The sequence below is a fragment of the Melozone crissalis genome, unplaced genomic scaffold, assembly GCF_028551555.1.
Source record: "Melozone crissalis strain CALT ecotype California unplaced genomic scaffold, PUWL_Pcris_2 ptg000007l_1, whole genome shotgun sequence".
Lineage (NCBI taxonomy): Eukaryota > Metazoa > Chordata > Aves > Passeriformes > Passerellidae > Melozone > Melozone crissalis.
Window position 1 is genome coordinate 15,978,404 of NW_026535785.1, and position 14,351 is coordinate 15,992,754.

The 14,351-nt window shown below is 39.9% G+C and overlaps 1 protein-coding gene across 1 annotated transcript in view; it reads right to left on the reverse strand.

Moving 5' to 3' along the window:
• LOC128932721 (neural-cadherin-like) overlaps positions 1-14,351 on the reverse strand; it is a 59,252-nt gene that overhangs the window by 16,565 nt on the left and 28,336 nt on the right. The window contains exons 9-21 of the mRNA XM_054269402.1: positions 13,383-13,551; positions 12,432-12,602; positions 11,728-11,900; positions 10,563-10,730; positions 10,119-10,368; positions 9,894-10,021; positions 8,853-9,039; positions 7,955-8,098; positions 6,571-6,854; positions 4,441-6,055; positions 3,286-3,379; positions 1,914-2,098; positions 1,471-1,700 (exon numbers count right to left, since the gene is read on the reverse strand). Coding sequence (XP_054125377.1) covers positions 1,471-1,700; positions 1,914-2,098; positions 3,286-3,379; positions 4,441-6,055; positions 6,571-6,854; positions 7,955-8,098; positions 8,853-9,039; positions 9,894-10,021; positions 10,119-10,368; positions 10,563-10,730; positions 11,728-11,900; positions 12,432-12,602; positions 13,383-13,551 — 3,798 coding nt within the window. The remainder of the gene's footprint in view (positions 1-1,470; positions 1,701-1,913; positions 2,099-3,285; positions 3,380-4,440; positions 6,056-6,570; positions 6,855-7,954; positions 8,099-8,852; positions 9,040-9,893; positions 10,022-10,118; positions 10,369-10,562; positions 10,731-11,727; positions 11,901-12,431; positions 12,603-13,382; positions 13,552-14,351) is intronic.

A 14,351-nucleotide genomic window follows, 5' to 3' on the forward strand; every position in this document is an offset into this window, starting at 1 on the left:
TGCCCACGTTTATCACCGTCACTGGAGAGTCTGTAATGCACATTTAGACATCTATGTAATACTGTTATTGAAAAACTGTATAAAAACAACCTTGGCTCCTTTAAAGTATTAGGATGGATTATTTTTTTGCTAAATAAAAATTGCTGTTGTAAAACTATATCCCCAGGAGGTAATGCAAACATATTATTTATGTAGAAATTCAATGAATAATTCCAGTGCTAATTACTTATTTTCTGTATTTATAGTTATACACATAGAAAAACTACTGGAGGAATTCTCCAGCTATGATTGGTTTTCTGTAAACTATTAGTGATTACTCACTAGAACTATTCATTAAATATTGAAAGGTGGTATATAATTAACAAAAACATATTTTTTCATTAAAATACGTGAAGCAATCCCCTTGTTACCACTTTGATGAATTCAGGTGTCATGTATTATGGCAGATAATATTTGAAATCTATAGTATTTTCTATCTTATTGTAGCAGTAATTCAATAAATATGCAAAAGAAGCAGTCATTACCCTTCATGAATATTCTCTGTCTCTGGCATTCCCTATTTGGTCACTCTGAAGGCTCTCATAACCCACAGAGCCATTCAAGATACACCAAGGAGGAGGCAGGTAGTAAGTTAAGACAGCCCTGTTTGGTTCCCAGACTCAGGCAGACTCCACCATACTCACACAGGTGGAAAGTGGTGTTTTCTCTTTGGAAAAATCATCCATATGATGTACCATGTATAAAACCCAAATATGGCCAGGGCAAGTGAAAAGCTGAGCAGAGTCACTTTGCCTTTGTGCAGGGCTACAGAAAAATACAGCCATGGCCAAGACAGACTGTGTCTGTAACTGAGTTAGAAAGCAGGACAGCTGGGGAACACCAAGAAGGGGAGGAAAACATCTTCCATACAAAAATATTTTCCTTGAAAACAGTAAAAGAAGTTGGGGGACAGTGTCACTTTGTATTTGAAGCTGTCCTTTGGTGAGATAAATGCAACAACAGGATTGGTTGTCTCCATCTCACTTACCTGTTGCAACTGTTCCCTAAGCCACACATTCCTTCCAGCAGGACTTTTCCTCTGAAGTGTCACCTCTTTGTACTGCAGAATTTCTGTTAGGGTGACATCAAGCCTCCACTCTAAGTGTCCAAACACAAGCTGATGTGGGGATTTGGGGATGACACAATGAAACACTGACTGGAGAAAACACACTATCTGCCCCATGGCAGCACTGCAGCCCCATTATTCTGCAGCTCTCCAGTGACTATTCATTGAACCAGAAGTTAGTACAACCACACCATACCAGTATGCATGGCACTAAAAAGGGAGAAATCCTGAATTAAACACTTGTTTGTGTCCTGAGTGAAGCAATAAAACCCTTATCTGTAGATGCAGTGTAGTTTTCCACCGAGGTTTGGGATGTACACCCTGCAATCTCAGTGTTTGGCCGAGTTGCACAGGTGAGAACCAACCTCAGTTTTGAACGCTGCCATCTCCGCATGCAGCTTCTCAGGTGTGTGATAGGCTGAGCCAGCACGGACTGCAAACCTCACATCTGTCTGTGGTCCATCCCTGCCCATCACACTGAACACAATCACATCACTCAGCTTGGCAGGCAACAGCTTTGCAAGGAACTCCTTGAACTCTCCATGTCTCGTTTTGCCATGTTCATCTCTCCTTATGAACTCCTCTGCTGTGATACCTGGTCAGGGGATTCAAAAATAGACAAACCTGAACACCTGGGAGCTTATGGGTTAATTTCTCAATTTATTTCTTATTTAACAATATGGAAACATACCAGAAAGTAGCCTACAGTGATAAGCAAATCAAATATTGATGTAATAATACCTACACCCTGTAAACATTGAGTTAGAGAAGCAGCTGATCTAAACCCTCACCAGAAAACAAAACCAACCTGAGAAACGCACAGTGGCTGAGTTTTGTATGGCTTCATTTTCCAGGTCTCTGACATGGATTTGTACTGTAGATATAACATCAGGGCAAATTCCATCAGAAACTCTAACTTTTAAGTTGTATATTCCCTGAGGAGTGTTATCCACCATCAGCAAAGACCCAGTCCTCTGATTTAATCTGAAAAATCTAGACAGAAACCTTCAATTAGAAAATCTTAACAAATCAAAGTCGAGGACTCATTTTATTCATTAACATAATTCAGAAGGGCTTAAAGGTTATTGTGAAGGGTGTAGGGCCAAAACTTATGGGAATTAGCCAACAACCTCAGAAAGGCAGCTCAGCCACCTTAACTGAGAAATGACAATCTGCAGATCTTATAAAGAGATGTTCCTGCCACTCAGCCTCTCCCAGATTTGAACAAAAGCAATGTGTAGTTGAACCAGGTGGTTCAGCACAGTCATCATGGGCAAGCCTCTGAGGTCAGTAAAAGGGGTAAAAACAAACCCACTCTGATCATTCCATGCTCTCACAGCTCTATCTGGAACAGGGTAAGTCTGTAGAAAGTCTCTCAGAGCATCTTCATTGGACATCTCAAAGGACCAGCAACCAGCAGTTATGGAAATATTCCATGACCATTATTGGTCATTCCACTGTCATGGAACAGTGACCTCTTAGCATGGACACAGGCCCAGGGGCTGCTGATGGACAGAAAGTCTTTAATTCTGGGCCGCATAAAGCTTTACACTTTTAGTCATAGCACAGACTAAAATTCACTTTCACATCCATTTTTTTCCCTTTCAGACAGCATACAGTTATACCATAAACCATCTCACTTTATGATATGAACAAATAATATCTAAGTAGGAATTAAGGGTCCAATTCAACATTTCAATTAACAGAACAAAACCCTCCACTAATCTGAGTCATGGTTTTCACATGCAATTGTAAATTTAGCCATCAAAGGAGAGCACCAAATTCCCTTCCACTTTTGATGAAATTACTCCATTCTTTGCTTTTAAATTCAGGATTTGTATTCCAACAACCCTAACATCTGAAAGCAAGCATTAGGACTCTGTCTATTTTTAAATTGGAGCTTACAGAATGTGCATTTTAAAGTAAATTAACTATGACATCTGACTAAAAATCAACATCATGGTGTGATCCTGCATTGTCTTGGAAAAAATATTTAATGCAAAAATTTCTCAATACCTAGGAACTCAAGTGAAAAAGAAAAAGAATATTCAAAAGGTACATCCCTTAATACATTCAATAACCCTGGCTTTATGCACATCCTGAACACAGAGAAATACATGGTGAGAAAATAATTACAGAAGCATAAATATTACTCATTTTGACAGAAATACAATCCTCACTTGAGCAGTTTTCCTTCAGAGAGAAATGTTTTATTGTCCCAGTCATCCTGATCTGGTGCAAACACTTCCCCAAGCACTGTTGTTGACCATTTTCCTGTTGAGATAAATTATAATAAATCTGCATTTAATTTTTGCTTTTCAGTGCACTTTATATTCTGTGACATTCATTACTGCATTTATTATTTTCAGACTCCTGCTCGATTTAGTGATGGTTATGATCCAAGATTCTTAAAACAATGCATAGCCTGTCATATGATTTCTGCCAGTTCTGGAAATGTGAGCACACTGGAGATGCCACATGAAAGAAGAAAAGCTGCAAACAGCACAAAACAGCACTAGAATACATAAATACAACTCTCTAAAAAACTCTCAGGCAAAAGAAAAATTAAAAATCACCACATCAGGAGTTAACTCCAAATGTTTCATGGCTACTCTGTTATTTTGAAGAGCACACAAGTGGAACCCAGCAAAAGAGGGAGAGCATCTGATAGGGTACAGCTGGGAGAGAAGGACATGATTGGGAAAAGGAAAAGGGCAGGAAGACACCAAGCTGGGCCAGGTCTTGGTGATTTTTCCAGGCCCTTGGAGGCTGGCACAGAAGTGAAGTGGAATTTACAACTATTTTTTCTAAAACAGCTAGAGGAGCAAATCCAGGGAAAGAGACTTTTGAAATCCATAATCCATGTTCAGCAACATGGGAGATTTTTAAGGTTCAAATCTGGAGCCAAGCCAACCTGGATGCTTCATTCTCTCATTTCTACAGTATGATCTGGTCACATCTTTTTTGTAATTTAGGCATACTAAACTCAGAAAATGTAACTGCAAAATACCTTCTGGAGGTGAACACTCACTAATGGAAAATAGATCTTATGGATTTATAAAAACACTGCTTTTACTGCAAGTTCAATATATACCTGTTTGCAGCTAACAGTTCTTAGGTAGACAATCTTCTACACACTAAGGTCTAAGTTTAACAAGTGGACTAAGTGAAATATAGTTCATTTACTCCACCTTACTTAGTAGTTTACAGAACAGCAGCTGCAGTTTTGAAGTATGCAAACCATTAAAGAAACAAATTAACAGACTACAAGAAAGAAATTAAGTGTAAAACTCCACTATTTCATGAATCTGATCTCACATCCAGCTAGCACTTACCTTTGTAGCTGTACACATAGACCTCCTTGTGGCCAGACTCATGGCAGTTGTCGTTCTCATCACCAATTGTTATCGTCAGGGTGGTTGTGGAGCTCATGGCTGGAATCCCACTATCTGTTATAATTATTGGCAGGTGAAACACCTTCTGCTTTTCTCTGTCAAAGGACCTCAAAGCTGTTATAGTTGCTGTGTTATTTCTGTTGTCAGTAAGAGAAAAGTCCAAGGAATTCTTATATTCTGGTGGCAATGAAAAGGTAAAGGGGGGCCCATTTTCCTCAGCATCTGGATCAAATGCATGAAGCAGCTTTGAGGTATGGTTCATATGCACTACCTCAGGCTTCATTGTATTTTCCCAAACTACAGGCATGTATGGTGCTTCAAACCTTGGTCCATTGTCATTAATATCAAGCAAGTTAATTAACACTGTGACACTTCCAGTGCGGGCAGGCGTCCCCTGGTCTGCAGCTTGGACAATCAAAGCGTATTTCTGAACGGCCTCACGATCAAGTGTGCTTGCCACAACCACGTGACCAAACTGGTTAACCACAAACTGTCTCAAAGGGTCTGAGTCTGACTTTATAGAATAGATAATCTTCCCATTCAAATCAGAGTCCTTGTCTGTAGCCCTCACTGTGGTTACTGTAGTACCTACAGGCACATCTTCAAACACAGGGTTTGTCTGAATAAACTGAGAAGGGAAAGCTGGGCTGTGGTCATTTGAGTCTTCAACTTCAATCAGGCACACTGCAACACTGGAAAAATCCAGGTCTTCCACAGTAACAGTAAGATTAAACTGTCTTTCACGGGCATTCTCAAAATCTAACTTCTTTTTCAGTCGAACAGTGCCACATTGCCATTCTTTGTCATTCTCAATGTAGAACTTCTCATCTGGGTCTCCCCCAATGATACTGAACATTAAGTCTGCATTTTCCCCAATGTCTGCATCTGTAGCACACACCTGCAGGACTTCTGAGTCGATGGCACTGTTCTCAGGAATTGCTGCCTGCCACAGCTTCTTTGTGAATTTGGGAACATTATCATTGACATCTGCAACCCAGACAGTGGCAGTGCCAGTTCCTGTTAGCCCTCCGCCATCTCTTGCTTCAACAGTAAGGAAGTAACTTTCAGTCCTCTCCCTGTCTAGCAGCCCCCCTGCCACGTGGATGGTGCCAGTACTGGGATTGATGTTAAACATGTCAGTACCAAACTCGTTCTTCACATTCTCTGTTATCCTGTAGGTCAGGACAGCGTTCACACCAACGTTCGGGTCATCACGATCCACTGCAGCCATCTCCATGACCAAGGTGTCTGCAGGAGAGTTTTCAAAGACATTCCCATTGCAGTCATCAGGCATGCATGTGAACGTGGGTGCATTGTCATTTATATCCCACACGTTGATGATCACATCAGCAAAGCCTGTGAGTCCTCCTCCACCTTCATCAGTGGCCAGCACAATGAACCTCCACAGGGCTCTCTCTTCCCGGTCCAGCCTCTTGTGGGAGTAAATGCTGCCTGTTTTCTCATCTATTGTGAAAATGTCACCTGCACCATACCCGTGCAAGGAATATCTCAAATCTCCTCCATCAACACCACTATCAGGATCACTGGCCATAACCTGCAATAGTTTTGAAAAACAAAAAAACCAAACACAGGAAGTGTGAAATATGCAGTGACTGCATCACATCCTATATGCTGCTCCAGTCTAAAGGAGTTCAAGCAAAAGTGTATGACTTGGTAATAACATGTGCATGCCAGGAAATAGCAAATCCAGGGACAATTCAGGGCAGATAAATATGCATTTTTAACAATGTTAACAATTTAAATACTAAAATAATATTATATTCTTCATATTCATACAGGTAATTTAAATATTACATTCTGATAGCTACTTTAAGTTGTCCATTATTTGCTTTTCAGGATTAACAAATGATCTATCCTGTTTATCCCACTTATAATCCCCATTTTTTTTTCTCCCACAAAAGTCCATTTCTTCTCTTCAGTGATAAAAAAACTTAAGTCAAAATAAACTTCATTAATATCTATGTGCTGAGTTATTTTTAACATAATTGTACCACAGTAATCTGTGCTTTCTCATTGAAATATTATAATCTGTGGAACTGCATACACTACCTGAAGTACAAAGACTGGCAGCGAATCCAGTTCCTCAATTATACTTCCATAGTATTCATTGATAGAAAAAACTGGAGCCTCATCATTCTTATTCATGATGTTGATGATGATAACTGCATAATCCTCCCATTTCCCATCAGAGGCCAACAAGTGGATCTCATACATTTTTGTTTCTTCATAGTCCAGTGGCTGGGCAATGACAATGGCTCCTGTTTCTGGATCTACATCCAGCACCCCTCCTGTGTTTCCAGCTGTGATCTGATACCGTAGTTTAGCATTTGTTCCTGTCAATTACCAACAGTGTCAGAAAACACACATTTCTTGAAGTAGGCTGATGGTGAGATGAAGTACAAATCACACAATAACTGATTAGTGGTATTATTTTTATTTTATCATTTTTGTGGTCTTTTAAAACATGCAGATGTCAGATTACTAAGCAGCATTTTCAGTTCTGGTGTGTCTAACTGGAGTTTGTCTCTACAAAATGTGTCTATGCAATAAAGTAATAATTCTGTTTTAACTTTATTTAGAGGGCAGAGATGAAGTGCCATATATCCGTCACATCAGGTCCCCTGTCCAACACTACAGGGCAGATTCACAGGCAGCCTAAGTCCCAAACTAAAAGTTCCTTGAGTAGCAAATCCTTCTGCAGCACATCTTCACCACATTTGCCTCAGCCTCCTACAGAGTGGGAGGAATCCAGCGCGGTCAGGATTTCCTTGCATTTTACAGACACACAGAGAACAGTCCTTGGGACTTGTGCAACAGCAAAAAAAAAAGCAGTGTTTCACCATATAGGGAAGCTGAATTAGCAGTGCTACAAGGTCAAAAGATGGAAGCATTTACTGATCCCTTTCCCTTTTATAAGCACTGGTTATGTACTTTTACATGATTAGTGGCTGAATTTCTGGCTGATTTGTGGATAAAATAGTGTAGCTAAAATTCATCATATGCATTTAGGAAGTCTAGATTAAAATAAAACAAACAAACAAAGCAAACACAAACTATACTGTCCATCATAGAGGAAGCAAATGAATCTCACTGAAATGAAGCCTGACTTATTATAGCTAACCAGGACATTTTTATTGGCACTTATTTGTAAGAAAATTATCTGATCTATAAAAAATTTGTATCTGTGGGCACAGAAATTATCTCCTATCATCTCACATTAGTGCATGTCTCCTGAAATAAGAGATTGTATCTCAGAGCTCACAGTTATGAACTAATGTTCATGCCTGAGCAGTGCACGCTTAAAGAAGTTTTAAAATCTGGGGACAGAAGGACATTCCCTTTTCTCACACCACCAACTACGCCTTGGAGTGCGGAGATTATTGAAACTGATCCATATTTTGGAGAGAGCTGGGGGGGGATTGCAGTGCTTTACCTTCATCCTCATCGTTGGCAGTGACTGTGAGGATGGTGGAGCCCACATCCTGGTCCTCGTCCACGCTCAGCTCGTAGACGCTCTGCGCGAACACGGGCTGGTTGTCGTTGACGTCGCTGACGGACACGCGCACGTACGCCGTGTCTGCAGGGACAAGAGCCACACACAACCCCAGCTGTGCCACTGCTGTCACCTGCAATCCCTTCACCTGTCTGCCTGCACCTTCAGTAGGACAAATGTGCAGGAAACACAGGAACAAACCCTTAGGGTTGTGGGCTGCTTGTATACCAACAATACTCAAAAGCACTTGGGTATCAAATAAATGTCACATCCAAATTGTTCAAACACATACTACATGAATAATTGAGTCATTGATGCCTAATAGGATAGTTGTACAGTGTTTAGTCATAATTTTTTTGTTCTGAAGCCACAAAATTTTAACTTTTTATTTAAGCAGGGCGATCAGTTGAAAAAATGATTTTCTATCTTGCATATTCCTGCTCCATAATTACTTTTAACTGAATACCATACACATATGCAGTGCTTTGAGAAACACTTGCCCTGCCCAAAGATTTGCATCCTACAGATAATGGCACATCTTTGCCAGCTAGAAAACACTCTCTAAACTCTAAATATGAAGGTCTATATGTTTTTTTGTTTTTTTTTTTTAATTCCAGAACAAAAAGTTTGCTTGAGCATCATGCAAAGCTTATCTTTCAGCTCTGACACAACTGTTGCACAGCTAAACAGTAAAAAAGCCACCACGAAATCAGAACAGGCACTCTTCCACAAGACATGAAAAAAAAAGGAAATTACCATTTAATCTTGTATTCCAGAGCTTCTGTTTTCAGACACAATCCAAGTAATATCACACTTAGGACAGCCATCTGTCCCTTACCAGAGTTTGGCTTCCCATGCTTTCCAGGTCGAGCTGACTCAGAGCCATCCACTGACTTGACTTCCAGGAGGTAGGAGCCCTTCTCCTCTCTGTCAAACACTGAGGTGGTGTAAATGGAGCCTGTCTGGGGGTCCAAGCGAAAACAGGTGTAGTCTCTGCCACTGTCATGTAACAGGGAGTAAGTTATCTACAGGATTGAAAAGAAGTTGTTAATAGATACTTTCCTGTTGATGAATAGGTAACAACTAGAATAGCACTTAAAGAGAGGAAGAACTGTCCCATGTCCAAGTACTTGATCAGGCCAAGGAAGCTGGGTAAAACTGCAGCTTCAGCAATCTGGTCTAAAGCCAATTAACTTCCTTGACTGCTGATCTGTAAGGAAAATAATTTGTCTAATCAGCTCCTGATTTCACTAGCATGATTTCACTTGTGCTGCAGGACTAAAGTTCAGCTGAAGTTCCCAAGTATTTCTACAACATCCACAGGTGAGCTGCATTTGAACCTGCTCAGGACCACAGACCACGTTCTACCCTCTATTATCTGCATGGTTTTGTGACTTGACTTCAGTTTGCACTCTTGTTCTAAGGATGTATCTATTTTCAATTTGTTTAATCACCGAGGAATACATCCTCTTTGGGTGTTAACTTGCCATATTTTGTAAGGACTCAGTTTGCAGTATTGCCAATTATTTCCAACTCACAGAAGCTTTTAACACAGCTTTTCTTCCATCCATTTATCCAATCTCATTGTAGGTCTATGCAGAATTTTCCACACAAAGGAATTCTACAGCAAGCATTTCAACTAAGCTACAGGCTGTGTAAATATTTCCTCTTTGTTTTCTGCCTCACACCTACTAGTTTTAGTTGCATTTTTCACCTGGCAACACAGAGAAGCATATAATTATCTACTTTATTTCATTCTACATTTCCCTATTAGTCATCCCTTTTCTAGGCTGAAGATTTCTAGAGTATTTAGCCATTGCTCCTGCAGAAGCCATTGCACAGCTTCCATCAGGGGAGAGGAAGGTGCCCACTTTCTTACCTCCCCATGCTGACCAAGGTCGAGGTCAGTGGCAGACACCTGAGTGACAAACGTCCCCACCTCAGCTCCCTCTGTTACTGAGGCTTCATAAATGGATGAAGTGAAGAATGGGACATTGTCATTGACATCTAGAACATCAAAAAGAGCACACAGAGAGAAAACTATAAAACTTTAAAGGCAAACAGTGCAGGATTATACTGTGGCACCACTGAGCAGCTGACACACCTGTGACATTGACATGGACCGTGGTGAATGCTGCCAGAGGAACTGCAGCCACGTTCTGAGCTCGCACCCGCAGCTGGAAGCTCTTTGTTGTTTCATAATCCAGGGGCTCAGCTACCAGGATGGAAGCAGAGCCATCGTGTCTGTTTGGAGTCAGGTAGAAACGCACTGGCATGTTGGTCTCTGGGACAAGCCCCTCTTCCAGGTTGTAAGTGACACGGGGATCTCCAAGGGGAGAAGTTGCTTTGATTGTCTGCACAGTTCAAAAAGTGTGGGTAATCAACCCTTCTGCAAGTACAGCAACATTTCTAAAAGCTTTTGTGCTTTCATTCTCCCAGATATTCAGCTACAAAACACAAAACTCCTATAAAAGCTCACTATTTAGGCAAATAAACAATGTTCAATTACTCTGCAGCCTGAGAGCTACAGACAGACAAACAACCTTACCAAAATTGAGGCATCCCGTGTCGTGTTCTCTGGAATAACAACTTCATAGCTGTCTCTTTCCCACTGTGGAGGTTGGTTTTTTGCACTGGTTACAGTTACAGCAAGTTCAACTTTACTGCTCCTGTTGCCTCCATCTGTAGCAGTAATCTCTCGAATTATAGATGACTTCTGAACAGTAAAAAAGGTTTCATTACAGAAGGTTTTGAGCAGGCCTCCAAAATAAATTAATACACACAATTAAAGGTACACTTAAAAATAACCTTCACAGAAGGAAAAGATCTGAAGATGAAGTAAAAATATGAACTAGGTGTAAATTTGATGAAAAATTCTATTTACTTAAGAGGGTTGGAAGATTTTGCTATATGTCTCAATAAACCTAATCAAATGTCACACAAAATTTAAAACCAAACAGAACCAAAAAACCCACTTTGTGGAGACCCTGAGTTCTTCAGCTTACCTATTAACAGTTCTTGTTATTAGGTCTGTAGGGTTCTTAGATTCATTAAAGAAAATATATTAAAAGGATACACCTTCACCAAACTTTTGTGGGTCAGTTATTTGGAAGTTCAATTTCAATATTAAAAGTATCTATTTAAAGAATGACATCTACAACAATAGTTCAATTTCAAAACAAATTATTTTAAAACCTTAAAATATCAAACTGCTTGTGTCATTATTTAGAAGTAGCTGAAACTGATCACTTTTAGATAACTACATGAATTGTGCTTTCACCTTCCTGAGGGACAGCTATGCTTAATGCACCACAACTGACATACGTCAAGTTGGGAATCTGTATCAGGACCAACATTTCACACTTCTTCCCATTCAGGTTTGTGTCTAGACTTAATGCCTGTAAGCACAACAAAGCGCTACACCTGAGTCCTTGCTCCTCTGTTTCTGACCTCAGCCCTCCAGCCCTTGGAATCCACATGCCAGAGCCAGGGAAATGGGCACAGCAAGTCTCAGAGGCAGCGCTGGGGCTGCTGCTTCCTGGCTGAAAGCAAGCCTTGCTCATATGCAATGAGCAGCTAAAAGCCTTAGGCTCATGTTTAATTTAAATAGATGTATTGATCCTTTAACCTGAGGGGTAACTCAAACTCATGACTTCAGTCCCTCCTATGATATATTGAAAAAGTCAGCTTAAAAAGGAAAGTGAGCACCACACCTGAGATATGGGTTGGTTCACAAACACCCAGCCTGTGGTAGGATTAATCTGTAAATAATTTGGTTCATCACTTGCTATGGAATATGTGATGGCAGCATTTGAGCTGTGGTCATCATCACGGGCTGCAACACGCAGGAAGCTGGTCCCAACTCTTGTGTCCTCTCTAAGGAAATCTGATGGAAGGGAAGGATAGTTCAAATTGATCATCAATTTGCTAAACTACCATGGACATTTTAGTAACTCATTAAGAAATAAATGCCATACATTATTACTCTAGTATAATTTTCTCTTCCTTGTAACAATAGCCACATACACTGAGTGTTTTAAAGAGCTGCTATCACTCCAGAGCTACAGATCATATCTAAACTTCATATTACCCCATTCATAACCTGGAATTCTTATTTCTTATAAGATACTTCTTTTAACTGTATTTTAACCCAGAGAATAATTGCTCTGTATGAATGACATGGCTATTGTTTCAAGGAACTTTCCCATAATGCAGGCCTATGAGCCAAGGCTGTACATGTTACATAACACATATTACAGTGAGTAACAGCTCTGCAATAAATAAGCAAAGTGCATCTCTGGATGCATCAAATTTGTCACATGTTCTACTGCCAGGACAGGCAAAAACCCAAAAATCGGAGACATGGGGTACGCTCACACTCAGGGCACTGAAACTCTATCCAATGACTCTCAATTACATTCATAGTGGGTGTTTTCAAATCTGGGGTCATTGTCATTTTGGTCCAGGATGACAATATTGATCTGACATATCCCAATGAGTGGCTCCGCTGCCTGATCTGTTGCTGTCACAGTGATGGGATATTCCCTCTGCTTTTCTCGATCAAATACCTGAACAGTTGTCAGAACTCCTGAAAACAAATTAAATATCAAAGAGTTAAAATTCTGTGCATCTGGCAACATTCTTCAAGCAGATGTTTTTTTTTCTGTCAATACATTGGGAAACAATGCAGTAGATTAAGTACACCTATAATATCAGGTTCAAGGATCCAATCCTGAGATTTAACAATTGTAACAGCTGACATTTTACTGCTCAGACAGACTCAAACTTTAGTTACATTTGCATCCACACATGAGAGGAATTTGAATTAGAATGGAAGTGTAATTTAAGTTAAGAAAATGGAGGTAAGTACAAAGTAAGAGAATGAGTTTCTCAAAAAAATTTTTTTTTTGAAGAGCAGTAAGTACAGTAAAGGAATGTTTCATATCTTTTATCCTCCAGAAATTCAGCCTGAACTTAGTTTTGGCCTTCTAAGATTTAATTCCTTTGCTGTTTGTAGGACTGCTGTCATTTGGATAAATCACTTATATGCCATTAGCAATGTTGCAAGGTAATGTACACTTAAAATAGGTTTGTTTGGGTTTTTAAATCTAGTTACAAAATCACACAAGTTACTTCACAAAGCAGAACTTCCACATTTCAAGGAAAGCATCAGCTTTAGTTCAGTACTGAACATGTTTGAAACTTAATTTCATGGAAGGCTTGTTCATGCAGTTAATACAGTTTGCATTTGGTCTGCAGTCAAAACACTGAATGAAAAACATGAAGCCTGATTTTATCTAAGCCTTTTCCCCAACAGCGTCACAAGGTGGTTTCTCTGTGCCATTTTCAGCACTGACATTTGCTTTACCTGTGTCAGGGTGGATGCTAAATGCTGGTAGGACACCATCTCTGTGCATCAAGCCATATTTCACTATTCCATTGACCCCTTCATCAGCATCAGTGGCTTCAACCTGCAGAACAACAGTCCCTGAAGGCTGATTTTCCAGGACAGAAGCATGTTCCCGATAATACTGGCACTAAGAGAGGGGAGGAAAAGAAAGAAAGAACAATTTTAAAAAGAGAAAAATCCAGGACTTCCCTTGCCATTTGATTCAAAGGTATACTAGCAGAGGAAAAAATAATTATTTAGCTACACTTGCACTGCCATGCACAGCTGTTAAAGCTTTATCTTAGCACAACTAATTTAAATTTCCCTTGGTATTTTGTAGTTATACAAACAACACAAAACATGAGACCACTGAGCATCTCCAGCTAATGCAAATATTTGGAGAAAAAGTTAAAGTTGCTTCCAAATGCAAATATTTTTTTATATTAGCAAAGGTCTAATAAAAAAGAGGGCACACACTTGCCCAAACCACAGAACTGTTTTGCTCAAAAAGGGATTTCTACACAAAGTAATTTTGTCAAGGAGAGGCTACTGAGAATTTCTAAGACTGACATGAATAGTTGCTGACTTTTCAAAATATGCAACATTGCTCATCAACATCTGAGCCATCAGTACCACACCTGAATATAGAAAACAGATCTTTAATATGAATTAACATTCTGAAACCAAATTGAAACATTGATTTTTTACAGTACTTCACTGTTTAAGCTAAAACTCTCATTCTTCTCTCTTTAGTTGCAGACACACAATCAGCAAAGGAAACTTGTGTAATTTAGAGAGGTGTTCTGGAACAAGCCCATGGCACAGGCAGCTATCCCTGTGGACTCCTGCTCACATGGGATCTCCAGAAGTGTTTCACTTGGCCTCACCCTCTGAAATGCCAGGGATGAGGGATGCTCAGGGAACAGACAGGAGCTCACAGGAGCTGTG